Here is a 27,920-nt window from a genome sequence, read left to right on the forward strand (position 1 = left end):
AAAACGAAAGAGCTCTCGTCTTGTCCGCTGCGTGTGTGCGTCTTTCTCGAAGCTCCCCACCGTGCAATCGACACTCCCCCAAGAACGAATTTGTTTTTCCCAGTTTTCTTTTACAATTAATTTCTTTCTTCTCTCACGTAAGGCACGGCCTTCATCGCGCTTCCTTCCTTTCTTCCTTTCCTTCTTCTTCCCTACTCTCTTTCTCTCTGTGTCCCGTGCAACCGTCTCCCTAATCGACATGCTTTCTTTGATCCTCCGAGCTCCACGCTTCACGCGCGTGATGGTGAGCTCGCTCCAAAAGACCCTCCCCCCCCCTCGCAGCATGACCGCGTCCTTCCCTCAAGGTCTTTTTTTCTCCCTTTTTTCAAATGGGGATGCAACACATGGTGGGTAAAGGGACCTTTAGAAAAAGGCGACAGGCTTGCTTGGGGCAGTCGCAAGCCCACCGCCCCGCCTAAATAAATGAATGCTCTACTTAGAATTTTGATGTCGTTTAATGCCGTGCACGGCCGACGCAGAAATTCGAAGAAATCAGTATTGGCAGAAGTTCAAGCACAGCGTATTGGCAGCAACGCGAAACGGACGGCCGATGCAACTTCTCTTGCTTTGATTTTTTTTTTCCTTCCTTCTAAGAATTTCGTCGATGAGTCACTGATGGTTTGGTTCCTCTTCAATGTGTTAGTGCCGTATTTTTCTGTTTTCTGTTTCCTGGATTACTTACCTTTAATATCGTTTTTGCCGTTATTTTGTCGTCTTCTTCGCTTTTTGTTTCGCTCTCTCTCTCTGTTTGTCTTTTTTTTAAAGGCAAACGTCCTGTTTTCGTTGTATCTCTCTCTTATATTCTTCTTTCTTCTTTCTTTCTTTCGCTCTCACGCCGGTGGAAGAGAGGCGAGGAGAGACGAGGCAACGTAAGTGCTGAAAGACGTTTCTCCTTCTTCTGGGATTCTCCCTTGGTTATGTCCCACGCTATTAACTCTTCACTACCTTTTTCCCCCTTTTTTCTTTTTTGAGCGTGTAGAGAAGCTGTAAGGCATACCACGACTTGTTCGTACAAGGTCCGGCCTCTTCTTCCTTTGGGTTTTCTCTCTTCTTCTGTATTAATCATTCCTCTCTCCGTGTGTGTGTATGCGTGTGCGTGTGTGTGTGTGTGTACTTCCAAATCCCAAAAAAAATAGAACGACAATTCCTTAACCTTTTTCTTTTGGAAAAGAATTATTTTCCTTTTATTAATATTGTTAGTGGTGTTGTTACTATTTTTAACGTCTTTGTTTCTCTTGTTTCTTGACCTTTTTTCTTTGTGTATGTTTGTGAACGGGGGACATGTGAATAAACTATTCTACTCTTATGCAAGAGATGTGTAGCGCTCTCTGTTTTTTTCTTTTCTTCTTTCCTTTCGTCTCTTTTTTTTTGCTTCCTCTTCTTTTGTCAGTTCAACTTAAAAAAACTTTTTTCCTGGTTTCTTTTTGCAGTAAGAATTCGTTGTCTATAATTCTTGTTATTTATGTAGGGATCTTGTCGAGTTAGCAGCGACTCGCTATTCCTCCCCTTCTTCTTTTCTCTTTTTCTTTCCTTCTTTTTCCTTTTTCAGCCTTTCCATTTTTCCAACATGCTTAAAAAAATAGGGAAATACACGCTACATACTTCTCCTTTACGCGCTGGTGAACTGTATGAGAGGGAAAACTGGGATTAAAGTACGCACACGGATCAATGTTGCTCGCAGCTTCTTTGTCCTCTCCCTTTTTTCCTTTTGAAAGGCCCCCTTCGATGAGACAATGTGCGAGCGCGTGACCTTCGTGAATCATCTTTTACGCTTACAAAACTAAGGTTCCTTTTCCTTTCGTTTTCTTTTCTTTTCTAACTGTGATGTAATGGATTATGTGCAGCTATCGTTTATCCGCTCCTACAAAATAACAGAAAGTACGCTTTGGCCTTTCCGCTCCGTTTTTTTTCTCAACGAAATCTCGATTGGCGCAGGCGTCCGTTAAATATCCTTTTTTTTTTCTAAAACACTATTTTTTTTCGTTTGCCTCCTTCTCCTCCTTTTCTTCTTCTCTGTATCTTTAAATGATTTTGGATTTGCGCGTTCTATAATATCCTCACTCGTCTGAGTGCTGATGACAGCTAAATGGTATCCGCTACATTTCCTCGGTTATGTATGTTTTTTTGTTTTCTTCTCCTCTTCCTCCTGTATTGAAGCTCATGTACAAACCGGTGGGGCTTGGTCTGTCTCGCGAAAGCCTTTCTCACCACCACCACCTCCACGACAACCCCACCAACAACAAAAATTCTATCCTTCCAATAGTTTCTTTCCGTTTTAATGCTATCCGAACTACTACTTCTATATTACTGAAACAAACGGAGGATGAGTGTGCTTAGGAACGCGTTTTAGGCTTTTGTCTTCTGTTTGTGTGCCTCTTGGTTTCCTTCTTTTGTTTTTGCGAGGGGTAATCTACCCAATGTATTTTGCACAATGCAGCGTCTCGTTCTGTAGTCGTGGCCCCCTTTTTCTTCTTCTTCTGTCCTCTCTGTTGTGAGGTCATAGCTTTTTCCGTTTTTTTCGTTTTTCCTGGCTTCGTTGTCTTTCCGTTAATTTCGCATTGACGCAATCGCGGAGGAATGCCGCTCTCCCCGTCAGCCGCTTTGTTCTTCCTTCTCCTTCCCTTTTTTTCTTTATGTGGTGATGATGAACGGAGATGGCTGTCAGTGAACGCGGCTACCGTCAGTGCGAGCTTTTTTTTTCTCTCGGTTTTCTTCGTGAACTTCCTTCCACTCCTTTTTTTCTTCTGTTTCCTTTTGGTTACTGCGTGTTAGCTGTTTCGGCCCAAAATACTTTTCATGATTTTCCTGGTTACCTAATTCGTCCATTTCTTCTTTTCTTATTTGTTCGTCTCATTTTATTTTCTGACTTGACGCGATCATCATCATTATAACAAGCAGTATAAAAGAAAAATGAAAAGAGAAAAAGTTCTTGAATGCTTCGCCGCTCGTTTATCCTGTATCTTCCTTTTTTGTTGTTGTTGCTGAACACGGCACGAACGCGCAGCGGCATTTGCGCTTTGTTTTGTTATTCGTTGTTCGTTAGATTTGTTGTGTTTTTCTCCTTTTGGAAATTGTAGTCAATTTTTGTGTTCTAATCCAAGCGCAATGCCGATATATATATATATATATACACATAAATATACATGTTTCTATCTTCTGCATTTCGTTTCCGCTTGAAGAAGGTGAAAATGAAAAACACGATGTTTGCGGGTGCGTGTTTTTGATTTATACGACGAAAACAAAGATGTTTCTTCTTTTTCCCACTTTTTCCCACTTTTCCCCACCTTTTTTGTTTTTTTCTTCAATGTCACCCGCAACGGTGCTGCACGCTTTGGCGTATGAAAACAGTTTCTATTATTTTTCTTTTCTAGATATTGCGAGTACTGTCCTTCAAAGGGAGGAAAAGAAGGCGAGTTTATTGGCTTCGCTTCACGTCTTGTACGCCTTTCTATTACTTAACTATTTTTATTCCTGTGCGTGGTTTTTTTTTTTTTATGTCATTGAAGCGCACCGCCGCAACGCATCTCAAATACACGGTGCTTTGCCGGCGTTCAACGACGCTTGCAGTTGTACGTTGCTTCTTCTTTTTTTCTTTTTTTTTTCGTTCTGTCTGCCTGTTTTGCGGTGTGTGCTACGCAGGGCGAGGTGTCCCGTGAGCTTTCCTTTGTCTCTCCCCACCTTTACAAAGAAAAGGGAAGAAAAAATCCTTTATTCAACCTTCAACATTTTCCTTCTTTCTTCTTTCTTCTTGTTTTTCCTCTCCCTGAGGGTGCGGCGGTGCTCACGGCCTCGTTTGCGCTCCCAGAATGGACACCTGCAGAAACACGTTAAAGAATCGATTTTTTTTTTAATTCCAAGGAGACTCGGTACCAAAAAAAGAAGACATAAAGAAGAACTAGGTGGCATCCACATCGGATAGACGGGGAGAGTAACGATCAATATATATATATATATATATACGTGGCGCTTCACTCTCTCACGGCGGTGTGCGTGTGTCTGCTACGGGTTGAACAGCCTCGTCAAAGAGTGTTCGATAGCGCCGAGAGAGACGAATGCGTTGAGTACGACCCAGACAATGTGCATTCCTCATCTTTCTCCTTTCGTCTTGGCACAGTGGTCGTTCGTTACAATCCAAAAAAAGGAAAACACAACAGTACCATAATTTTCTTTGTTCTGCAAAAACAGCGAGAAGTTGACATTTTTTTTTTTGCTACTATTTATTTATTTAAGTATTATTACTGTTCCGAATAATGTGAGATTCTCCTTGATATATCGTCCTTCTCACCTCTGTTTTCTTTTCTTTTCTGTCTCTACCTGGTTTGTAGTACTTTTCCTGTTTCGCTAATGTGTAAAACACGGGATTAATGTATTCCACGGGGTTCATCCAAACATGCTCACGGGACCGCACTCTGTGGTCGAAGTACCACTATGTTGACGCGCCGTTTCATTTTTTTTTTGTCTCGGAAGAAAAAAGGAATATATCCTCTTTGATTTGCTGTGGTGATGTGCGCTTCGTTTTTTTTTTCTTCTTCTTTGCTTTGTTCAGTGTCACACAGCAGGGAAAGTTAAATGAAACTTCGCATGCGATGACCTTACGCATTTTTCTCTCCTTGTTCTCTCCCTGTCGGTGTTGTTTTTATTTATTTATTTTTATGTTTATTTTTGTTCGTGTGCGCGCCTACGTGTACAACAATTTTTATCCTTTTTCTTTTCCTCTTCTCTTTGAAGTTGTTTCGTTGGCGTTCGCCAATGAATAATCAGAAGTTATCCGTTTCTGAATAATTCCAGCCATTTTTTTTAAAATATTTTTGTGCACGTGCTTTCGCGATGAGCGAAGCACGATGTCAACTCTACCCCTTCTTCTACAGAGAAAAGCACGAAGAAAGAAACTCGCGTGGAAAAGGGCGTCTAATGGGGGAAAAAAGAGAACTTTTCCTTCCTTTTCTGTTATTCTTCGATCGTTTGGTGTGGCTAGAAAAAAGAAAAACCCCTAATGAGTACAATCAGTGCAGTCGATGAAAAAAAAAAAACACAAAAAGAAGAAAACAAATTATTGCTGAACAGTACATGTTTTCCTCTTCCTTTCCGTATATTTTTTTTTCTCTCTCTCCAAATGCTCTTAATGTGTGTTTGCGTAGACTGCACAACAGTTGCTACGCTCGTGGTGACAGTTCCAAAGATGGAGGAGAAGACGAAAAGGCGCACGGAAAGCGAACGTTTGCGTTCAGCCTATGAAATCTGCATGTGCCATGCATTACACCCCAAGACAGCAATTGCTTTGCCTCTGCCCTCTTCTTTTTTTAATTCTGAAGCCGTGCTGACGACACACCGTGTTGCCTAAGTCTCGACTTGGTAAAAACGATGCTCCTTCCTTTCTTCTTTCCACATTTGCGCTGGATTGGAGATCGGAGAGTGGATCGTTGCTCTAGAAAACCTTGCGCTACTCGACAAGTGGTGCTCTTCCGTGAGCTTGAACGTATGAAACTCTTTTGAAGCCTGTCAGGTCTCTTTCTTTCTTTCTCTCGTTTTTCCTCTGCTCTCCTTTCACTTGTCCTTCTCTTCACCCCCCACCCCCTTTGCTGTTTCTTCTTCTTATCGTAATGGCCAGAGGACGTTTTGATGGGTGCTCCGTGATAAATCCGAACCCACTTTTTTCTCTTTGAGTCGCCTCGTCGTTGACAGCCTTTTCGCATCCATTGAATTATTGTTTTTTTTTCTGCTTCCGAGAGAAGTTTCAGTTTACACTGTACTCCTCATCGCACGCGGGCTCTTCAAAAGATGGTCTCGTTTACCTGCAACCGCTGCCAGGATGTGGTGAAGAAGCCGAAGGTGCAAACTCACGCCAACAGCTGCGGCGCCCACTCCTTCACCTGCGTCGACTGCATGTACGTCTTCGACTTGGACTCCATCAAAGCGCACACCTCTTGCGTGACCGAGGAGGACAAGTACCAGGGCAAGTGGAAGCAGAAGCTGAGCAGCAACAGCGGCAACAGCGGGGAGGCTCCACGTGGCATTGAGCGGCCACCGCGTGCACCGATGAACGACCTCAGCTCGTCGGACGAGAGCGATGACGACTGGGTGAAGAAGAGCAGCAAAAATGGAAAGACGGGAGGAGGGGAGTCGAAGAAGAAGTCGACACCAACAGCTACTGCTGCAGCTCCTGCAGCGCGCCGCAAGAACCCGCGCCCTGGCGTCAGCCCGTCCTCGGATGATGAGGGCGACGCTCACGCACCGCCGGTGAAGAAGGCGAAGACGGCTCGGTCCGCCTCCGCCACTCCCGCGACGCACCCTGCTGCTCCGTCTGCGGCTTTGTTGCGCTCACCGCGGAGCGCCTCCCTCGGTCCGAAGGCGGCGAAGACGCCCGTGCCGGAGGTGAGGCACGCAACGAAGCACGCAACGGAAGCGAGGGGCGAGGTGGAAGATGCGCCGTCGCACCCAGTCAAGAAGGACACCCCCCTGCTGCTGCCGCGGTCCACGACGTCGACGGAGTGCATCGTGCCGTCGTTTGTGCTCGGCACGAGTGCAGACGTTGCGGAGATCGTGAGAGACGTGTTTGCGGAGAGGGGCGTCACGGCGATGCGCAGCAAGGACCTGGCGCTGCGCCTGGTAGAGCGCTATGCGAAGCGCATTGCGAAGTCGGTGCGTCATGCTGTGGATACGGCGGTGGAGCTGGGCGCGCTGAGGTTGGACAAGGATAGCAACATTGCTCTGGCCTAAGTAAAAAAAGGGTGGGGGAGGGAGGGGAATAGCCACACGCATGGCGTTGCAGCTGATGCAGAATTTGGCTGGCGATATGACTTTTCTTCGTTTGAGTTCGAATAAGCACGAACGATAATTGTATTTTTTTAAAGTATTTGATACGTTTAATGGCTATAAAGAAATAAAGAGCCGACTGATTCTACAGCGTACTTCACCACTCCATTGTCTTTCTTCTAAGCGTTGTTTCGAGGCTTGTCGCCAAAAACAAATTTCGCTGCGCGTGTTCGGTGCGTGCAGAAGCGTGTACGCGGGAGAGGGGATGAAAGCGTTCGTGCCTTCACTGCGACGTCGTCTCAAATTACGAGTAAAAAGAAACTGGAAGTAACGTAACTCCCTCATAAAGCCAGACACTGGCATTGAAGGAAGGAAAAGCAAACAGACAAGCATCAACGTTCTTTCATGTTTTTCCTCTTTTAATCTTTACGGTTCTGACGTTTCTAAAGCTCATTGCTGCGCAACGCTTTGATATCAGCCTTTTTTTTAACCGCTGAGAAATGCATGTGAAGGGCAATCTTAAAGGCGTTTCTTTGCTTTGCCGTTGTCTTTGGCCGCATCTCACGGCGGACATCACTGTTTGCTGGTTGTACGATGGAGACGGTGAAAACCCATTCTTTAAAAAAGAACTATGGACTCTTTTTCTAAAAACTAAATTCATTAATTTGCGTAATGTGACGTCCGTGGCGCTTCTTCGTTCATCTCTCTTCTTTTCTTTTTTCTCGGCTTCTCTGCCCTCCTGCTGTACCTCCGTCTTTCTCATGCCTCGTTCTCCCTTCCTTTTCTTCTTCTTAAGCGTGTCTTGACGCATACATACACAACATACAAGTACGAAGACAAGAAGCAGCGCAACCGCAACGTGAGGAAGGGAATCCGTACTGTACTGGTGGTGGCCGTTTTCTCTCATGTGATGCCGAACCTGATAAACGAGCCCGATGCTGACCAACATGATGCTACACACCGCCCATCTTTGCCGCTCCACCCTCAGAGAAGCGCGCCGCGTCGTTCTCGCGTGCCAACGACCGCGACTCTTCGTCCGGATTGGCGCGTGAAGGTAGAGAACGAACGCGTCACAGCCGCAACGACCGTCTCGGCCACTACGGACAACACCGTCGATAGCAACGAGGTGCGCCGCAGACCGTGTTGCACCCACCGCGGCAACTGGCACGACGACAGCCTCATCGAAAAGAAGACACAAGACACCGCGGAGACGGCGAAGAGGCTGCCACGCTTTCCAAGTTTGCTGGCCCAGAAGCTGAACGCAACAATCACGGCGGCGCAGGACGGGGACTCGCTGAACGCGCTGACGTTGTCCACGCAGTTAAACACAGAAGATACGCAGGAGGACACTGCAGCTCAAGCTGCTGCGACTTTGTCGACGATGCGTGACGGGCATCAACGCATGCACTGCGCCCAACCCACCGAGGACACCGTGATGGTGCCGGCGCCCACTGCTGAGGCGCTGAAAGATCCAGCGACGCCAACGATGCTGAGGCACGCCGCACTGCCATGTCTGCGAACACAGCTGCGGGGCTCCTTCACAGCGAACACCTCCACCACCGGCGCCGCCACGGGCAGCAACAACCGTGTGGAGGTGATGACGGCGGCTACGCCTGAGGAAAGGCACGAGGTGGATGCTGCTGCAGGTGCTCCTTCGGCGGCAACGTCGCCTGTTGTGACGTCCACCGCGTTGCGCGGTGTTGTGATCATCGTCCCCTCCCCTCCACACGAGGAGCGGCCGCCCAACGTGGCCGCCGCACGCCGCTCGTACAGCCTCAACGGCTCGAGCAACGCCTCCGAGGTGTGGATGGCGCTGAGCGGGTCGGCGTGCAATTCGCTGGATGTCGGCCACCAAAGCGCGAGTCCGTCTCATCTGTCCCAGTCTCGTCCGCGTGGACGTCGCCGCAATTCCGAGGCGATGTCCGACTCGCTGCCACGCGTGGCGACTGGAACGTGCGGCAACGGCAGCGTCGGTGCGCACTGCGGTCACTCGCTGCTGCTGGATGCAACGCAGCTGAAGGCGCGCTACTTTCCTGCGTCCTCCTCTACGTTCACCGCCACGACTGCGTTGGCCCGCGCGGCGAGGTGCTGCACCGACACCCACAGGCCGGTCACGACGGATACGTGCAACGCGAGCGGTCAGGGGGTGGCGCAGGCGGCACATGGGCGTCTTCCACCCCCACCACCATCGCCCGGAGCGGCAACAACGTCGCATAAAAGCACCGCTGCGATACCTGTGTCGGGGAGAGAAGAAGAAGATGCGAGCCACGCCGCGTCAGCACACTCGGGCTACAATTCTAACAACGAGTCGTCGCCGTGCCGGTCAGCGGAAAGCAGTCTTATGACGGACCTGTCGGGAATGGCGTGCTGCGACATCGAGGGCACTCCCCTCCACCACCCTGCCATGCGTCGGCAACGCAGCGTCGTCATCAACGGTGGCGGTAACGCGAGTGCGCCGCGGCACAGCTCCGTGGCCGTGGTGAACTTGTCGAGCATGACGCCCAGCGCACTGATGCGGGCGACGACCGCGACGCCCCTCGTCAACTTCACCACGCACACCGCGTCGACGACGGCCACCGCCAGCGCCGCCGCCGTGTCCTCCGTCGTGCGCTCGGCAATGCACGTTGTCGTGGCGCGGCACGAGGTCGACGACGGTGCGGCCACCTCCAGCGCGGAAGGACGTCCCACAACGTCAATGGAGGCGCTGCTGCTCGACGACCCAGACGCGCCGCCCGGTGCGACGGCGGCAGCTCTGCGTCACCTACGTGAACGAAAACTCAGTAGGAAGAAGAACCGCCGCCCGCTGCGGCGCAATCCCACTGCCGCTACGTCATCGCATTGCGGCTGTGCACACAGCCACGCCAACGCAGCGGAGTTCGCCATGTCGCTCGTGGTGTCCACAGGAGCCGTCGAATCGTGCCGACGCCACAACAGACCCCTCGCAAACTCTTCTGTCCTGCCGGTGTCGCCGCAGTCCACCGCACTTGTGAGTCGGCACTGCAGCAACGAGGACGCGCGACGGGGCCTGGAGAAGACCATCCACCCGTGTGCATTCGGCGCCCACCCCTTACATCCGCTGGAACCGGGGCCGCTACCGCTGTCGAACGCCGGTGTGGTGCCGCTGGTCGCGATGGAGATTCACCTGCCAAAAGTGACGCGACGGGTGAAGCGGTCGTCGCGCAAATAAGGACGCGAGCGAGCGTAGTTGCTGCTGAGTGGTGCGATGGCTGCTGTCCTCGTCATGAACTTACCCATTGCCAGTATGCATCTGGTGCTTGCCGCTGATTATTTTGCTTTCACAATCAGTATCTATTAAATGGGTTCTGCTTTTTTTTTTTTAAATTCTCTTTCAACTGTCTTGGCGCGAAGTAGATGCTTTCCATAACTGTGCTTTCCCCCTCTTCTTCCCATATATATATGTCTGCTTTCCTTTGTTATGCGTTACTCCGCATCCTTTCCGATCGTTCTCCCCTCCTCTCCAAGCCAAATAAGACAGCTTCTTCCCCCATCTACCATTGTTAGTTATCATCGTATGTTTACAGACAGTATGAAAAACAAGGCAACCCATGCCTTGTTAACGCCGTGTGATACAGCGAACACACACACACACACACACACACAACAAACACTCTCTTACGCTTCCTTGCTCTGGGCTTTTGAAGTCGTCGAAACTCCAACGCAATAGCAAAAGCCAAAAAAAAAAACCCCGCACGCACGTCAGTCAAAACAAACAAGCAAACCTGCACTCTTTTTCTTTTGCAAAGATAGTACAAGAGGTTTGGTCCACATGCTTTTAATTCGTTTTCTTTTTTTTCCCTTCTGTATTCGTCCATGGATTGCTGTTGTGACTCTTCTCCTCTCTTTATACACTGACGAATACGCTTACGGAAGACACACACACACACTCACACATATGCTTATCCAAACATACATCCTCCCCCTACGTAGCCTCCTCTACGCTTTTCTTTTCCTTTCTGCGTGTTATCGGGGCTGCCCACCTCTCTTTCACGCGCAAGAGAGGGTTCGCCGTAATTATAAACGGTAGTTCATTTTTGTTGGATGTATGTGTTTAAATATACAGCGCTCAAAACGAATAAATACGAAAAATGAATCAGTACCTCGCAGAGTTGTGAGAGCTGGTCCAACCAGCAAAGACGCACTTAGCGTCTCCTAAAGTGTTCCACTTCGCCGTCAGTCTTCTCTTATCGATTTACCGTGCTCTTCTGCTCAACCCTTTCCAGCATCTTTGCATGCTTGTACACGTACAGAAGCATCTTATCTATATCGCTGCGTTGGCACTCTTTTGATTTCCCTTTCAAGGCTGTCAGATCAACAGCGCGTCGCATCTTCAAAGAAAAAAGGAAAAACAACAACTGTCGATACGCAAAGGCAAAGGGATTGCTGTGGACGCATGTCTGCGCACTACGCGGGTTCCCTCCTGCTGAAGGCCGCGGTTGGTGCAACGGCTGCGGGGAGGATGAGACTCGTCTCGCGCACCGCCCCGGCGCCGCTGCGCTTTTTGCAGCGTCGTCGTTGCTGGGAAGCGTATATCGGTGTGCGTTGCTGCTGCCACAACCCACGCCGTGCTGTCACGTCGGCCGCAGCCACTCCCTTCTCTATCAATGCGGCCGCGGCGGTGGAGCGAGGGGGCGCAGCCACTTCCACTTCTCCCCCTCCTGTTGCCGCCACGGACGAAGTCAGTGTGGTGTCCCGCCTTAGCATCAGCCGCAACGCGACGGTGGCCTCGTCGTGGGAGACGGTGCCGAACTGGTGCGAGCTGTGCGTCGAGCCGATCAACAACTGGGATAACCACGTCGGCAAGCGCGATCATATCTGCATGGAGATGACGCTGAATGCCATGGTGAGTCACCCGCGCAGCTGGGCGGCGGCAGACGTGTGGTGGATGACGGAGGTGTTTCGCGAGCACTACGCGAAGCGGCCGCGCAATCGACCTCGCACCCCATCAGCGAACGTCCGCCGCATGCTTCGTGCCGGCGTGTCGGTCCCTGCCGTGGACAGCCCTATGAACATCTTTTATGAAGCCTTCGACAAGGGGGAGCCGGCGGACCGCCGCGAGGAAATTCTGTTGCTGTTGATGCATCTCAAAGAGAAGGGTTTCCTGACGCTCTCGCCGGAGAACTTCTCGCACGCCGTCGCTCACGGGCAGCTCGTTCTTTTCAAGGAGCTCATGCCGCTCATGGCGCGTGTGTTCCCGGATAGTGCGGTGCGCGGCTGCTCTGCCATGACCTCGATGACCTCCTCGTCCTTCAACGCGGAAACGACGTACCTGTTGTGTGGCATGGAGGCGTTGATTCCGCCGGAGCTGCTGCGCGCGTTCCTCAACCGGAAGTCCGCACCGCCCAAGTCGAATGGAAACGGAGAGGGGGCGAGCAGCAAGGCGAGGGAGATGCGCCGCGACGGCAGCGGAGACGAGGTACAGTCCGGCGATGACGCGGGCGACACGGAGGCGAGCACTGATGAAGAGGGCGTGCCGCAAGATTTGCGGGCTAACATGCCGCGTGCTGTTCTGGGCTCGCTGCGGTGGTCGCTGGAGCCCGACACGGCGCCGCCGCCGCCGGCCCTGTACCAACAGGAGATGCGCTACGGCTACTACAGCACTCTCGCCGCACGGGCGTCGCGGCTGCTGCTGTCGGAGTTACTCTACGCCCGCGTGAGCGAGTCCGTCTACCGTGTGGAGGAGGTGATGCGATCAGAGCTTGGCCAAGAAATGATGCGGCGGCACAACTTGGCCCACTCTTTCTTCCCCCCGTCCTCGACAGCAAACACGAGCGGGGAGAGCAGCTTCGGCAGGGATACGCAGACACGCGCCCTGTACGCACACCGTCTCGTGCCGCATCTATCGAACCACGGCATCGTGGAGTTTACGGGTGGCGTGGGCTTGTGTGCGACCAAAGTGCTCGGCACCGTCAACTCCAACTACGCCATCCATCAGCAGGAGGCAAAGCGGGCTACGCGCATGAAGACCCGCAAGCCGACGAAGCAACAGAGTGGTACACCGCTCACATATGCACGCACCGTCCGCGCCGGCTGATGCACGAGGGCATTTCTTCTCTTCTTTTATGCTTTCCGAGTACACTTCTTTTCTTTGGTAGTTGCTGTCGCGTTTGGGCCGGCGTAGCCGCCTGCTCGTTTGTTTGTTTATAATTGAGGAGCGATTTCACTTGATTTCACGTTTCCATGGACTCCGCAGCGTTCAACACATCCACGGAGGAGTGGTGTCCCCCCCCGTTTCGTTCTCTCATCGTCTTCTGTACTTCGCAGCCACCACTACAAGAAAGAACGAGAAAAACAACGCAGGTGTTCTCTGCGCGTGCTGCCGATCCTTGCACATTTCGTTCTTTTCATTCTGTTCTCTTTCCCCCCATTTTTTTTTTTAAAGAGTTTTGCGTTCCAAAGAATACACACACGTACAATCGTTCTGCAGCGAATAACCAGCAATACCAGCTGCATTTTGTGTGTTGTGTTCTTCTGATTGTGCCGCTACGTTGTGTGTCGCGCTTTCGCATCTTATCGATTCATTTCCGCAAAGATGATTCAGTTTCTTTTGCTCATGAGCCGCCAGGGAAAAATACGGCTGGCAAAGTGGTACGTGACGCTCTCGCAGAAGGAGCAGGCGAAGATTATCCGCGAAGTTAGCCAGGTCGCTCTAGGCCGCTCGATCCGGCTATCGAACGTGTTTGAGGTGGAGGGGCGCAAGTACATCTGCCGCCGCTACGCCTCCCTCTACTTCATCGCCTGCATCGATAAGACGGACAACGAGCTCATCACGCTCGAGGTTGTGCATCACTTCGTCGAGGTGCTGGACCAGTACTTCGGAAACGTGTGCGAGCTAGACCTCATCTTCAACTTCCACCGCGCGTACTTCATCTTGGATGAGGTGATTCTCGGAGGGGAGTTGCAGGCGAGCAACAAGCGATCGACGCTGGTCTACGTGGATCGCCTCGATGTTACAGCCGAGCGCAGCGAGGCGAAGATGGACGGCGGCTCGCTGGTGGACCAGGTCACGAACGCCATCAGGGGCTTGTAAATGGGGAGACCGCGCTGTGCTGGAGGGGGAAGGTTGGTTGGGTTTTGCATTGTGCTTTCCCGTGTGTGTGCTCTGGTTGGTCTCAGTCGGTGTTTCGTTGCTCGCGCGCCATCACGGCGTCCGATTCATCTCTCTCTACCCGTATACAAATACAAAGTGAAGATAATGGCAATTCCACAGCAGGTTAAAGGAAAGAAAAAGGAATGGCGCTTGTGAAGGTCGCAAAGGCGCCGTCGGGGCGCCGGCTTTGTGTTGCCCCTCTCCCGCTCTCTGTGGGTTGTGCCGTCTCCACTCTGTCTCCTGGTTCTCCCCTCCCCTTTTTTTGTTGTTTTCCTTCCCTGCAGCAGCAGCCCAGAAGGCAGCGCGGGTGGAAGAAGAAGAGAGCGGGTTGTTTGAGGATGCGTTGGAATAGCAGGTTGGTGGGCGGGCCGCGGCGTCTCAGAAAACGCCCAGGCGGCGCGGCGCTGACATTCCGGTTGCTCACAGCTCTAACGAGGCTTCAGCTTTTCATTCATCAAGGCACATGAAGCACCAGGCAGCAAAGGAAGGAAGCGAAACAGGAATATGAGAGTTTTTCTTTTCTCTTCTTGCGTACCGACAACGCCTGCACAACGACAAAACGAAAACGACGCCAACCAAAGAAAACAAAAAACGAAAACACCAACCTTCGCGGCAATGAGGGGAGGCCTAGTAAGAGAGGTGCAAGTACAGCTGAGTTTTGAAGGATCCATAGACGTACGAAAAGGAACGCAAAAAGAATGAAGAATTGTAAAGTTATCGGGTTTTGCGATGCGGTATAAGGAAGAGGAAGATGAGAGCGCAAAGGAAAGAAACGAAGAAAATAATAATGTCAGTGCCGATCCAACTCACATCTCGATGCCCTCGGCAACCTTTTGGTAGTAATCGTACAACACCGTGCGATAATTCTGGCGCGCTTCGTGGATGCGACGGCGCATAAAGGCGGCGGCCTCGACTTCGTTCTTGTCGATGGCCAGGCGCTCTGCCAAGTTGCGGATCGTCTTCTTCGGCTTGAAGCACGGCAACCCACTATGCAGCATCAGTTCCACCAAAATGCAGATCTCCCGCGCGTACTGCCGCACCGCGAGGTAGCAGCGGTTGACCAGTGTTTTAAAGTAGATGTAGTTCTCCTCGTCGACAAGCGCGCGGGCGAGCGACTTGCTGTGCAGCGTGGAGGCGCCACCGACGTCCATGCCAATCAGCTGTACCATCTCCGTCGTCAGCTTGAAGGGCGACGACTCGAAGTTGATGTCACCACCGGGAGACGTGTCGAAGAGGAAGCCGAAGTCGATGTGCACGAGGTTGCCCGTGTTGTCGATCATGATGTTGCCGTTGTGCCGGTCCTTGATATTCAAGATAAACGAGACAACCGAGTAGGCGGCGGTGCTTTTCACGAAGTTCTCCCGCGCACTGCGGAAGCTGACGGCCTCGGGGTGGCCGAAGGTCTGCACAAAGAACTCGGCGAGGTTCGACTCGACCAACTTGCCGATTTCGTTGCGGCTCATGGAGTGCGGCACACATTCGATGATGCCGCTGTCCTGGCCAGTGGTGACGACACGGTAGGGGTACAGGTACGACGGCACGCCGACGGAGCACAGGATGCGCTGCATAAGGCCGATGAGCTGCAGGGAGATCTGATCCTGCCGGCAGTCGTCACCCATCTTGAAAATGCACGCCTTCACGACGGGCGTCGGCGGTGCTGGGTGGGCGCCGGTCCTCGCCGCCTCTTCCTGCGCCGCCTCCGCCAGCTCCGCCGGCGTACGCACGTCCTCCAGCGCGCGCTTCACACACGTGAACTGAACCAAAATCGGACACTTCGCCGCACTCTGCATGGCGCCCGCCGTGTGGGGGATGACGCCGGTAATGCGGTACTCCGGGTCGGTTGGCAGGTACAGGTGCTGCGTGGCCGGTGGGGCGTTGAAGTGGTCGTCTTTCAGCCGCTGCCGCAGGTTTGACTTTCGTTGTGGCTTCTCGAACTTCATCAACTCCCCGGAGAGCGACGTGACGAGGCCGACGAAGTCAAACTCTGCCCTGTAGAAGTCCATCTGCGCCGGCGTGAAGGCCTCCTTCACCTGCTTCTCCAGCGACTGGCACTTTTTGGCCAGCACACCGTTGCCCTGACCTTCGGTCTGCAGGGACCACAGCAGCTGATGCGCGAACATCGTGCTCTTGGCGCACATGCGCATAAGGAAGGACTGGATGCCGCCGCTCTTGTCGATGGCCAGCAGCTGCAGCATCTGCGGCAGGTAAAAGATGAGCTCCTCGCTGCGCTGGTAGAGCAGGCTGCGTATAGCGTAGCTCGCCACGTTCTTGTGCTTTGCGTAGCGGGGGTCGAGGAGGCGGAGGGACTGGATGATGGTGCAGTGGCGGAATAAGAAGAGCCGTGGCGCACCCGCGGCCAGCACCTCCTCGGTCAAGTACAGGTCCGCCGCCTCCGAAACGTTGGAGTAGCGCTCAGGGCTCGCCACCACGAACTGCGAGGCCGCCATACGCACCGCCTCGATGCTGGCGAAGCGAAGCGTCATGGCGACCACCACGGCGGGGTTGTGGTGGTCAGCGCACTCGACGAGCTTGTCCCAACCCGTGACGGGGGTCGTGTCGACGAGCTTCAGCGTGCGCCGCGGCGAGCGCCAGACGTCGAGGCGGAGTATCTCGTGGTTCACGAGGACAAGCAGCAGCTCCAGCAAGCTCTTTAGCCGCGCTTGCTCCTTCGCGATGATCTTGCGCAGACCCGTCTCCCCGCCCTCTGGCGCCTGCCGCACCGCCGCGACACCTTCCCGCACGACACTCAGCGACTCCCATCGATGGATCACGGGGGTGCCCTTTTCGCTGTGGATGCCGCTGCTGAAGTCCAGGAAGCCGAGCGTGGTGCGGGCGAGCAGGCCGTCCTCCTCTCGGAGGAGCTGCGCGAGGGAGCGCACGACCATCGACTCCTCCGTCGCCAGCACCAAGTCCTTCGCGTAGTACCAACTCGGCGGCGTCTTGCTGAACCAGCGCAGCAGCGCCTTGTACCAGCGCTGCCGCAGTGCGCCAATGGCGGAGAAGGGGACAACGGTGACCAGGCCAGAGCGCAGGCGTCGCATGTTCGCCTCCCGCAGCGTGCGCGCGATACTGCCAACCACCAACATGCACCGCATCACCTCACCAAACATCTCGTCACGCAAGGAAAGGATCGTCGAGAACTGCATCATGTGCGCGGCGACTGAGTACAGCTGACGCAGCACCTCTACGCTCAAGCAGAGCGGGTTGCCCTCCGACACGTACATGTCAGCGAGGAAGGAGAGGAGCAGCTTGTGCGGCGAGGCGCCGACTTCGGTGTCCGTGTACACGCCATCTCGGTCTGCGTCGGCGAGACCACCACCGTCGTTACTGCGGTTACCGCCGCTGTTCAGTGGAACTTCGCCGGTTTGCACTTGTTTGTTCTTGGAGGCGCGGTAGCCGTCGAAGAGACCGAGTCGGTTCGCCGCCGTCCACTCCAGCGCGGTGTCCACCTCCTGTAATATGGGCAGCAGATAGGCCTCGCGGTCCTGCGAGAGCAGCCACTTCCAGCACAGGATGGCATCATACAGCACGTCGGAGCGGAAAGTCTGCACCGGGCCTTGAACGAGGTACTGAATGAGCCGCCGCCGTCCGCTGGGCGTGCCGTTGCCAAGGACGAGCAGCGCCACGGCTGGCGCAAAGCTCTTGGCCGTCGCCGCGCGCTCCATCGCCGCGGCGTCGGGGGACCCACGCGCCACGCGCACCTCCGCCACCGTTCCTTCGTCGTTCTCCTTCGCTGCCGCGGCGCCGCCGTCGACGCCCAGGACGGTGCTCACTGCGTAGCCGCCCTCCGCGAAGAGCGCGCGAGCGGGGCGGAGCAGCGCGGATTGAAGCCGCTGCGTCAAGGCGGCGACCAGCGCACGCCGGCTGAGCCGTGTCGCGAGCTGCAGCTGCGCCGTGACGGTGTCCTCCACCTGCCTCACGGAGGCATACCACCCCGCCGCCTGCAGCGTTCCTTGTGCGCGGCCGTGCAGCAGCAAGCTTTGGGCGTAGTTTGGCGTCACCACGCGCCCGGCCGCACGCGCGCCGCGGACAACGGCCGTCGTGTCGATGGCCGCTCCCGGTTGCGCCGTGCCGTCGGTGTTGTTGCTGCTGCTGTTGCTCTGTGCATCGCGGCGGGTTAAGGCCTGCTGCTGCTGCTGCTGTTGAGAGGCGAGCACGGCAAGACGCGATCCAGCCTGCCGCCCGCCCGCCTGCGCTGCCGCACCCTCGCCACACTCCTGCTGCTGAATGACCATGAACTTCACGGCTGTGTCAAAGAGCGCCTGCGGGGCCTTCGTCTGCGTGAGACTCGCCCACGTCTCGGCCACGCTTGACACAAAGACGATTTGCTGCTGCCGGTCGGCGCTGTGCGGGTCCGCGGCGACTGACGGGACCTCCGCAAAGCTCACGTAGTTGCAAAACGCTTCGATTTGTGCTGCGGTGCCGCTGTCGAGCAGGTCCAGCACACACCACAGCAGCGGGAGCGCGCTGGCGTGCGCCGCGTAGCCGGGGAAGCACTCCACGATGCGGACGGCTAACTTGCTCGCCGACTCCCGCACTGAGGCAATGGCGAAGCTGAGGAGAAAGACCAGCTGCAGGAGATCGGTGCGGACGACTTGGTAGGCTACCGACGGCAGCATCGCACCTACCGCGCGGACGTACTGCTCACACGCGGTTTCGATGATGGCTGTCAGCGCACGCGGCATGGTCGGACTTGCCACGAACTCGCGCACCTCAAAGTGGCGGTAGAGCGTTAGCTGCGCCACCGAGCCCGCCGCCGCGCGGAGAATCTCGAGCTCGGCGATGGACTGCATCAGCACCAACTCCCCGGTTGTGAGGCGACTCCAGTGGTCCGCGGAGCCGCCGAACTGTTGCCGCAGTGCCTTGCGCAAGTTGTGGTGGGCGGTGCCGGAGGTGGCAGAGACGTCGGCGGCCACGTCGGCGTGCGTGCGCTCGACGGCCGCGCTGTAGCGCATGAGGACGGCGATGTCTGCCATAGATTGCTGAATGTCCGAGGAGCACATGCGCAGCAGCGGTGCGGCAGAGGCGGCGATGAGGCGAAAAAGTTTGCACTGTCCGGTGGACAGGATCGGTGAGCGGCCAAGGACGGCGCTGAGTCCCGCGGCGGCGGCGGCGCCCCTCGGACCGCCGGCTCCGCTCTGCGCGGCCATCAACGCCTCGGCGGTGAACTTGTAGTGGGAGAACATCATCCAGCACGAGCGGAAGATGGTTCGGCACTCGTGCTCCGTCCGCTCCTCCGCGGTGCCCACGTTCGCGTCGCCCGTCGCGACACTCGAACGGGAGAGGCGCCGGTAGTAGTGGAAGACGTACTGATCCGTCGTGCTGGGGTCCTCGGCGGTGAGGTAGCGGGAGTAGTGATAGTGCGTGCAGAGCTGCTGCAGCGACAGCGCTGGAAAGAGCGTGGAGAGGTGCAGGAGCAAGGCGAGGGGACGTAGAAACGGCGTGATGGCGGTAAAAGCAGAAGGGGCCACGGCGGCCGGCGTCGTCGTGCTGTCGAGGGGCCGCCGGCTGCCGTCCAGCGGGTTTTGATAGAGCACCCCCGACGACGGCCAGGCCACGGACAGCATGGACTGAATCGCACCCCGCAGCAGCAACATGACGCTCACGCTCTCCGCGTTAAACGCCCTCAGCAGCCGTGTCCGCTCCTTCGCAAAGCTCTCGGAGGCAGCGGCGGCGGCGGTGGCACTGCCGCCACTCACGCTATCCACCGCCTCGGCCTCCTGCGAGAGGTTGAAGGCCACGCGCGACATGCCGAACAGTCGCTCGTGCACGCGCAGCACCAAATTCATGAAAGCCTTGGCCGCCACGGACATGACCGGCGTCGGCACCTTGCGCTTCACCGAGTTGCTCTCCGCGACGCGCCAGAGGTGTTCCCGCAGCGAGTCGACGTAGGTGTCGCATAGCAGCTGACCGTAGCGAGAGAGCTCCTCCCGCTTGGACACGGCGTAGAGGCTCACATTCGCGTTCTTGCTCTCGTGGCCGGCCTCTTCCGCCTCGCCGCTGCCGTCTTGGACCGGGTGCAGCAGCCTCTCCAACGCCTCCTGCGTCTCCTCGGCGTAGGCACCTTCCACGTAGGACGCTGTGGGCACCATGATGGAGGACATCGCGTCAAAGCAGAGCGCTAAGCGACGGGCCCGTCGCTGCTCGGCGTGCCTACGCGCCTCCTCGAGGTCCTCAGGTACGCTGCTCAGTGTGGCAGCTGCCGCCTCGCCTGCATTGGCGTTTGGGTCTGCGTGAAACGTGCTGGTCGTGTTGCTCCGACCGAGGGCTTTGTTGGTGAGGCTGCCGACGGAGTTGTCGAGGCCGCGGCGGGCGGAGATGCGCACGATGGCGTCCATCACCTCCGACACGGCGAAGGTGCGAAGGTGGTGGTTCGTGGAGCACATGTGCTGCATGCACGTCGCCGCCACCACGCCACGCATCATCGCGTCGCCCACCGCCGTGTGGGCCGGCGCTGCTACCTGCGAACGTGGACTGGTGGGCTTCGTGCCGGCAGGGGAGGCGGGCGCAGAGGCAGAGGGCACCGCTTCCGCTGCTGCAGCGTCATCCGGCTGCTGCAATACCGTTTGGATCAACTCATGCAGAACTAGCTCAATGCGGCGGTAGAAGTTGTTCGAGAAGTGGGCACGCTGGCGGGTAGCCGTGAGGGCGTCCGCCGCGGCCTCGTCCGCTGCCGGCGCCGCCACACGCAGCGCGCCGACCGGGCTGTGTGGGTGGAAGGCGCTGGGCGGCAGGCTGGACGGAAGCTTCCCTGTGTTGCTGCTGTTGAACTCGATCGCCGTCACGACACTCAACACACGGGCCGCGGCGGCGGTAAGAGACCACCGCAGCTGACTCGCCTCCATGCTGGGCGGCAGCGCGTTCATGATGCTGGTCGGCAGCAGCAGGAGCTTGACGATGTTGCTGCAGATGAGAAGGCGTAGCGCCTCCTCTTCTTCAGACGGGATGTACGCGGCGGCCGTGGAGCGGGCGGCTTTACTTTTGTTGTTCGTGGGGGCCATTGCGGGTGGCGCAGGACTCTGCGTAGCGGCCGCTAGCGGAATGTCGACCGACTCCGGCGTGCGGCACGGCTGCTGCGACGTGGACTGCGACAGCGGCGCGATCAGCGACTCCTGATAGGCGGTCGTCGCGCTCGTGATGACGTAGTAGCACCGCAGCCGCTCCACCTCTGTGCGCAAGAGGTGCTGCACGACGATCTCAACGTTGTGGCGAAATAGCGTCAGCGGCCGCCTTTCCGCGGTGGCGACGGCGTCCTCCCAGGAGCCGATGATGTCGTGCAAGGCCTTCCACACCAGCTCCATGAGCTGATCACCCTCCGTGAAGTCTGGCATGGCGCCAAGGTCCACCACCTTCGCGGCACACTCCTTTGCCATCTCCTGGTACTGCCGAATCAGCAACGTCAGCGTCGCCGATACAACATGGGCGTGCAGCACATCGCGCTGAAACAGACCGCGAACAACATAGGTCTCCTGTATAATGGCCGTGATCCAGTTGTTCGTGCGCTCGTAGTCGATCACGCGGGAGCAGCTGATGGCCTCCAAGAGAATGGAAAGGACGCGCTTGAAGGGCAGCTCCCGCCGGTGCGTCGACGTGGCGAAGGCGTCGGTGAGATCGTGCATGTGATTTACTAAATCGGGGCCCAGGTAGAAGAGCTGCTGCGAGTAGGTGAGGGCGACGCCGCGGATAACGCCGAGCGCCACCGTGTCCCCCACACAGGCGTCGATTTCGGAAGGGATGTTGCTCACAAAGATGGCGTCGAGGGCGCGGTAGCCGAAGCCGGCAAGGCCCATGTTTCTCTCACGTCCGTTGGTCGCCGAGGCGGCGGCTGCGGCGAGCAGCGAGGGGCGAAGGTTGCCGTTGTTGGCTGCCCCTGCCGGCGTGCTCGCGGCGCTACGTGCGCAGGGTGGCACCGGCAGAGACGTGTTGCCTTCATTTACACATGAGGACCGCGCCTCATCGCTCTCGTCGTCGTCGTCATCGCGCAGCTTCAACCCGCAGGCGACGAGCGACGCGGTGAAGTCCTCCACGTTCACGCCACACGCGAAGCGCAGGGTGCGCAGTTTGCTGAAGAGCGTGGTGTAGAGGGAACTGCACTCGGTGAAGAACCCTTTCGTGCGGGCTGCCGGGATGCCGCCGGCGCGGCACGACACCGCAAAGCCGAAGAAGGAAATCATCGCCGCTGCCGTGCGCTGCGAGATGACCGGCTGCGTCGCTGCGGACGAGGTGAGGACGTCTTTGAGACGAGACAGACGGAGCAGGGTGCGGACCCGCGCGTCGTGCAGAATATCAGCGCTGGCGGTGCTGCTTTTTTCACCGCCGAAGTTGTACGAGTTGCTACGGCGCGCAAAGGCGCTGCCGACGGCGACGATCAGTGGAGAGGCTGCCTGCGACCGGGCCTGCGGGTACGGCGTCGGCGCGGGAATCGTAGTCCGCACCAGAGCAGTGCGGGAGCCAGTGGTCGAGGAGGGCTGGAGGGAGTCGAGGGCCTTCGAGTTGAGGTCCATGAGTCGGTCCACCATGCGCAGATAACCCGAGTCCGCCACACCGCTGCCATCGTTGGTGCCCTTCGTTGTTTTCGCCCCCAGCACGTCCTCGTAACCGCTTTGTCTGCTGGTGGAAGATGAGCCGCCTCCGTCGCCGTCGTCGTACTCGTTCGCCTCGTGTGAGAAGGCGTCGCCACGGGTGTCAGGGCCTGCGTTTCCTGACCTCTCCTGTCCACGCCCACCGTCCACGGCTGCTGTTGCTGCTGTTGATGGGCTCGCGTTGTCGGTGCTTTCCTCGATGAGGAGCCGCGACAGCACCGACGCCATCGCCAGCGTGGGACTGTCGGTCACCCACGCAGGGAATTTAATGTCGTTCATCGCAGCAGAAGAGGGAATAACCGCTGCCCTTTTGTTCCTCCCCTTCTCCAACAGGTATCTCTGTCGCACTCCTTGTGATGTCTAAGATAAATAGATAGTAATACAAGGCACACACACACCGGGAAGGTTCTAATGCCGAGACACCCCAACAACACCGCTGTACTCACCGTCACTTCAATATAGAGGGTGCACAAACACACCACAGAGGGTACGTGGAAAAGGGAGAGGTATAAAAGAAAAAGGTCAAATGAATGTGCGCTGCATCTTCGTGGAATGCGCAGACGAACCGATAAAGTAAGAGGAAGAGAGGGGGGAGGGAAGGAGAATGAAAGGCGAGAGAGACAGGAGAGTGGCAAACCATTGTCCTCGCAGCGGCGCATAGGAAAAAAAGGAGATCATAAAAAGAAAACCACTGCTGTTCCAAAGGGGAGAAAAGAGAAGAGGTACAAAAGGCCCACCCAATCGCAAGACGTTCGAGCGGCGGGGCCGCAGAATAGTCAGCGTGTGGAAGGCGCCTCATTGACTCCCCCCCCCCCCACCAAGACAGCCTTGCAGCTGTCGTTGTTTCTCCGCTCTTCCTCTTCGTTTCTCGGATCTTTGGCGTGCGCTGAACGGGTGATCGACCACGTTGGAGGACTCTCTATCACAAAGAAAAGAGAATACCGGGTGTGAGAAAGGGGGAGCTGCTCCTCGTCGTCTTAATAATAACCGTGTACTCAGAAAGCACAAGAAGAGAGAAGAAAAGTACGGCGTGTACCAAGCAAAAAAAGGTAAAATGAAGACGATGCGCACGACAGTCTTTTCGATGTCATGTTCGGCAGAAAACACAACCAGCTCTCGCAAACAAGAAGAGTCGTTGAACACATCATCGGGGCTTATGTGGCGAGGTTACTCCCCAACCATGACATCGAAAAGGCTGTCGTGCGCTGAAGGGAGAGGGAGAGAGTGTCCATCCGAAAAGAGCGAAGTGAACCGTCGAGACAACCTCACCGCCCCCTTCCCCAATTCACGCCTCGAGAGCCATCCGTAAAACAGCATTGAAAAGGACCTCGTTGCGTACTAAGAGAAAGAGAGAGTGTCTGTTTGTGTGTGTGAGGGAGAGAAAAAAGAAAAACAAATGAAAATGGCTGTACCGTGTGCTGTGTATATCATTTCCATGATATAGTGAAAAGATACAGAGTGACAATCAAACCCATAAAGGAGGGCAGACGTGATGAGAGGTCAACGCTCTGCCGACAGAGCGAGGTCAACAGCACCCTTCCTTTCCTTGTCGCTTCTTGATTCGCCAAAAGCAAAACAAAAAATCCTTATTGCAAGACTTCAAACAGCGTGAAATGACGAGAAAAGTAAGGTAGAAAGAAAGGAGTCTGCCTCACGCCACTCCACACAAATCACGCTGCGCCTTCATCATCACTGACCTCCTTTGAAGTAAAAAAAAAAAGGGACCAATGCGGAATCAAAAAGAAAAGAAGAAGAAAACAGGAAAGCACAGAGGATCATTGTCGTGAAAAAGAGGATAGAAAGAGCTCTTGAATCAGCGTCATAAAGTAAAAGAAAAAAATGAAACGTGTTGTGTAGCCATGCCTGTGGCCGCCCCTCTCTTTTACCCCCTCATTGACGGCTGTTGTGCTTCCACTGCTACTCTGTCTCCACGTACACATCTCCACGCCCTCGAATGGGTTTGGCGAGGAGACGATGTAGCGTTTTAGGAGGCGTTGTGACCCGTTTCGCCTCAACACCTGATGTGGCAGCGGTGGTAGTGTCGGCCGGTTCCGACACTTCAGGGCTTTGCCGTATGACCTTTACGCGCGTTCGCCCATTCTCCGGCACGCCATCGAGTCGCTCCCGCAGCACTCGCGTCGCCGTGAGAAGGGCCTGGATCGGGCTCCGGCCGACAACTCGAACAAACCCGGCACCGTCGCCCGACTCCTCCGGGCTGGCTGGCGGCATACCATGCGTCATGTCCTGGCTTGGAAAGGTGTATCGCCCAAACTCCAATTCAGTCCGCGGCAGGGTGGCGAAGAAGATGTCCATCACGTCCGCAAAAACCGTCAAGGTGTAGATCAGCGCGGGGTAGCTCTGCGTGAGCGACACCTTCATCTCCTGAACGCAGTTGGGGAAGTGGCGCTGGATCACGTTGGCGATGAGCCGATCGCACCGGGACAGGGCAGTGACACCTGGCTTGGACAGCTTTTGTATCACCGCCCCGCCTGGCGCGCGGCTGGCCAGCGGTCCGTCCACGTCCAACGCACCCAGCTTTGCCAACTCCGCCTGCAGCGTGTGCTGCATCGGAATAACGCCGGGTGTGCCGACCATCAAAATGTGCTCCGCGTGTCCCTTCTGCTGTATCGTGCCGTAATCCACCATGCGCAGCAGCTCGGGCGTGAAGTTGGTCTTGCCGGTGTACAACAGGGCTTCGTTGCGCGCCGCCTTCTTCGTGTTCGCGACCCTGTATTCGAGGTTGATGTACCGGAGGTCGGACGTGTTGTGCAGCGGTGCGCGCGGGTAACCGACGCGGACGGTGGTGCTCCAGCCGCCCGCCACTGCCTGCTCGCACATCTCCACCATATCCTTCATCACCCCAGTTGGCAGGCGGCACATGCCGAATACCAGGACGAGGTAGTTCAGCACGTACTCGCGTGGCTCGTTCGACACCGGCAGCCGCAGCCGATCAAACGACTTCTTCAGCAAGAGGTACCTCTCCAGCACCCCCAACTTCTCCGCGACGTTGTACAGGGCATCGAAGACCGTCGGCACCAGTGCGGCCTGCATCGGCGACACGAGAGAGCCGACATCCCCGACCGCCATGTGCGCTGGGGTCTCCCGGTCGTACACCTCGTTGTACTGCTTGCTGGACTGCCGCACCAACACCGTTCCGTCGCCGCTGTTAATATGCACTGTGTAGCTGTCGATTGGACTCGGTCCATTGTACTGCCGTTGCCGCTGCTCCTTCCCTTCTGCAATGTCGATGGTCAGGGTGCCGACATCGGGCCGCTGCTGCTGCATCTGCTGCAAGGCCTGTGCGAGGAAGGAGCTGCGGTTGAACTGGAAGGTGACGGTGCGGCCGAACGGCGCCTCCGAGCCAGCCCTGCGGTCCATCACATCTTTCCACTCGGGGGAGTCATCCGGGCTGAAGGCGTCGTCTCGGCCAAGGCCGCGGTACACGTCAAACTCACGTGGGAACAACAGTTTGGCGGCGAGAGACACAATGCGCATCTTCGCCTGTGAACCGCGGATGCACGGCTCGGACTGGATCAGCTCCATCCACGTGCAGCGCTCCTGCGCACTCGACTCTGGCGGCTCCGTCGCGTTACGTTCCTCCATCCACTTCCTCCACAAGTTCTGCTCCTCCGTGTACATCTCCGATACACAAATGTCGAGCGCGGCCGTCCACAGCAGCGGGCCGCTCTCGCCGATCTGCTGGGACGACGAGCGGACTTGATAGGTGACTATGTTGTAGTCCATCTTGCCGAAAACGGACATGAGCTCGCGCAGTGTGGGACACTTGGCGAGGAGTTTGCGGCGCGCCGCCGACATCTCCTCGTCTGTCGGTCTGAGAATGCCTTTCAGCAGCTTTTGAGCGCGGGCGTTGCGGCGACCCATCGCCGTCGCCGGGTCACAGAGTGGATCGTTCACTGCTTGCTCTGGCAAGGTCGCAACCATCGGCACTCCAGGTGACAGCAGGTCGAAGTGGACTTCATCCTCCGCGGCGAGGGTGTCCACCAATTCGTTGAGGAGGACTGTGGCGTCCATCCAGTCTTTGCGGAATTCGCGCTGATGGTGGTCATCGTCATCGGAGTCGCTGCCGTCGTGTTGAAAGACGGATGTTGGTATGGTGGACACCGAAGAAGCTGTCTTGGCAGATGCTACCGGCAGCGGCGCTTCCCTCGTGCGGCCCGTCGGCGCCTCCGCAACGGCCACGACCGGCGATGCCTGCACCGGTGACCGTTGCGACTGCTGCGGCGGTGGCGGTGATGACGCGCTCTGCACGGCGTCCTCGCCAACCTTCTTCAGCTTGACCCACGAGAGCTGCGCCCGCGCGCGTCGCTCCACCTCGCTGGCAACCTGCATCCACGTCAACACCTCCGCGCTAGCCGGCTTGGCGAGCGGGTCGACGGTGGAGGTGGCGGCATCCTCACCGTACACGTACGCATGGCAGTCCTCCAGCGCCGTCAGCCGCGACTCGCGCGCGTCGGCCACCACCTTCAACGTCATCGGTGAGAGGGCGGTGGCCTGCAGTCGCCGCGCCAACTCCGCCTGCGCCTCCACCGTCGCGCACATGAGCTGCAGAATGGCGCCGTACGCACTGCGCAGCGTCGCCGCTTCGGATTGCCCCCTCGCCGCCGCTCCGTCTCCTTCCTCAGCTTCCTCTTCGTCGTCATCATCGGACGGAGAAGGCGACCGCAGCACCGGACGATGATAGGGCCCCCCACACGCCCGAAAGCTGCTTTCGAAGTCGGCGTTGAAGAGACGCCGTGTGTGCTTCTCAAATTTCCGCACGTTCTCCGCGGTGGCCTTGACCACCTCGTAAACGGTTTCCTGTAAGCCCGAGACGGACGAGATGGTGGTAACGCTGAGCTCCATGGCAAACCGCAGGGGGGGGGGGGGAAAGGACAAATAGAGAGAAGGACCCTTCACAGGCCCCCTTTTCTTAATGGTCAGATCTCCCAACCAGCAGCAGTGGCTGAGATCTTTTGGATAGTGGACCCTGCAGCTGGTGTGTGTGTGTGCAGAGACCAGGTTGCGCCGAGAATTGGCGCAGACAAGGCGCCTGTGGATACGAAACAGCGACACCAGCAGTAGTAAAAAGAAAAAGAAAAAGCTTAAGAAAGCGGAGCGGAAAACGAGATTGTATATCTACATATATCTATATATCTAAATATATCTATATATACACTCCCGTTCTCCGTTACCCTCTCTTTTCTTCTTCTGCCTTTTTACTATCTCCACTCTCACTGCAGCGGAAGTGTCGGCAACCTGAGGAGACGCTAAACCCTTTCCTATACGAGAACAAAGAGCGGGGAGGGGAAAAAAAACTTTACACCGGGACGTCTGCGAATGCGCTTCTTCGACTTTCGCTTTCTTGCACTTGAGGAAGGAAAACTCAAAGAGCGGCGAGTACACTCCGGTGCCTTAACTTTTCGCTTTACTCTTCCAAG

At 56.0% G+C, this 27,920-nt stretch overlaps 6 protein-coding genes across 10 annotated transcripts; 4 read left to right on the forward strand and 2 right to left on the reverse strand.

Moving 5' to 3' along the window:
* Nucleotides 1-5,645: 5,645 nt before the first annotated feature.
* Nucleotides 5,646-6,756, forward strand: ABB37_04721 (putative Zinc-finger containing protein; the record flags this gene model as incomplete). The annotated part of the gene is made up of 1 exon (XM_015802500.1): nucleotides 5,646-6,756. Exon 1 carries the CDS (start codon nucleotides 5,818-5,820, stop codon nucleotides 6,754-6,756), a length of 939 nt encoding a protein of 312 aa, XP_015658944.1. The 5' UTR covers nucleotides 5,646-5,817.
* Nucleotides 6,757-7,586: 830 nt separating this feature from the next.
* On the forward strand, nucleotides 7,587-9,979 carry ABB37_04722 (hypothetical protein; the record flags this gene model as incomplete). The annotated part of the gene is made up of 1 exon (XM_015802501.1): nucleotides 7,587-9,979. The coding sequence occupies exon 1, from the start codon at nucleotides 7,703-7,705 to the stop codon at nucleotides 9,977-9,979; it is 2,277 nt and encodes a 758-aa protein (XP_015658945.1). The 5' UTR covers nucleotides 7,587-7,702.
* A 333-nt stretch (nucleotides 9,980-10,312) lies between these two features.
* On the forward strand, nucleotides 10,313-12,844 carry ABB37_04723 (putative mitochondrial KREPB6 (KREPB6); the record flags this gene model as incomplete). Of its 2 annotated transcripts, none has more annotated exons than XM_015802502.1 (1): nucleotides 10,313-12,844. In XM_015802502.1, exon 1 carries the CDS (start codon nucleotides 11,204-11,206, stop codon nucleotides 12,842-12,844), a length of 1,641 nt encoding a protein of 546 aa, XP_015658946.1. In that variant the 5' UTR covers nucleotides 10,313-11,203. The 2 variants fall into 2 exon arrangements, with proteins under 2 accessions (XP_015658946.1, XP_015658947.1); XM_015802503.1 differs by having other exon boundaries at nucleotides 10,682-12,844.
* Nucleotides 12,845-13,190: 346 nt separating this feature from the next.
* On the forward strand, nucleotides 13,191-13,840 carry ABB37_04724 (putative clathrin coat assembly protein ap19 putativesigma adaptin; the record flags this gene model as incomplete). 3 transcript variants are annotated; one of them, XM_015802504.1, is made up of 1 exon in its annotated part: nucleotides 13,191-13,840. In XM_015802504.1, exon 1 carries the CDS (start codon nucleotides 13,343-13,345, stop codon nucleotides 13,838-13,840), a length of 498 nt encoding a protein of 165 aa, XP_015658948.1. In that variant the 5' UTR covers nucleotides 13,191-13,342. The 3 variants fall into 3 exon arrangements, with proteins under 3 accessions (XP_015658948.1, XP_015658949.1, XP_015658950.1); XM_015802505.1 differs by having other exon boundaries at nucleotides 13,208-13,840; XM_015802506.1 differs by having other exon boundaries at nucleotides 13,236-13,840.
* An 866-nt stretch (nucleotides 13,841-14,706) lies between these two features.
* Nucleotides 14,707-23,026, reverse strand: ABB37_04725 (putative phosphatidylinositol-kinase domain protein; the record flags this gene model as incomplete). The annotated part of the gene is made up of 1 exon (XM_015802507.1): nucleotides 14,707-23,026. Exon 1 carries the CDS (start codon nucleotides 22,759-22,761, stop codon nucleotides 14,707-14,709), a length of 8,055 nt encoding a protein of 2,684 aa, XP_015658951.1. The 5' UTR covers nucleotides 22,762-23,026.
* Nucleotides 23,027-24,399: 1,373 nt separating this feature from the next.
* ABB37_04726 (hypothetical protein) lies at nucleotides 24,400-27,913 on the reverse strand (the record flags this gene model as incomplete). Of its 2 annotated transcripts, none has more annotated exons than XM_015802509.1 (1): nucleotides 24,400-27,913. In XM_015802509.1, exon 1 carries the CDS (start codon nucleotides 27,343-27,345, stop codon nucleotides 24,400-24,402), a length of 2,946 nt encoding a protein of 981 aa, XP_015658953.1. In that variant the 5' UTR covers nucleotides 27,346-27,913. The 2 variants fall into 2 exon arrangements, with proteins under 2 accessions (XP_015658953.1, XP_015658952.1); XM_015802508.1 differs by having other exon boundaries at nucleotides 24,400-27,906.
* Between the last annotated feature and the right edge of the window lie 7 nt (nucleotides 27,914-27,920).

Source organism: Leptomonas pyrrhocoris (assembly GCF_001293395.1).
Source record: "Leptomonas pyrrhocoris isolate H10 chromosome Unknown, whole genome shotgun sequence".
NCBI lineage: Eukaryota > Euglenozoa > Kinetoplastea > Trypanosomatida > Trypanosomatidae > Leptomonas > Leptomonas pyrrhocoris.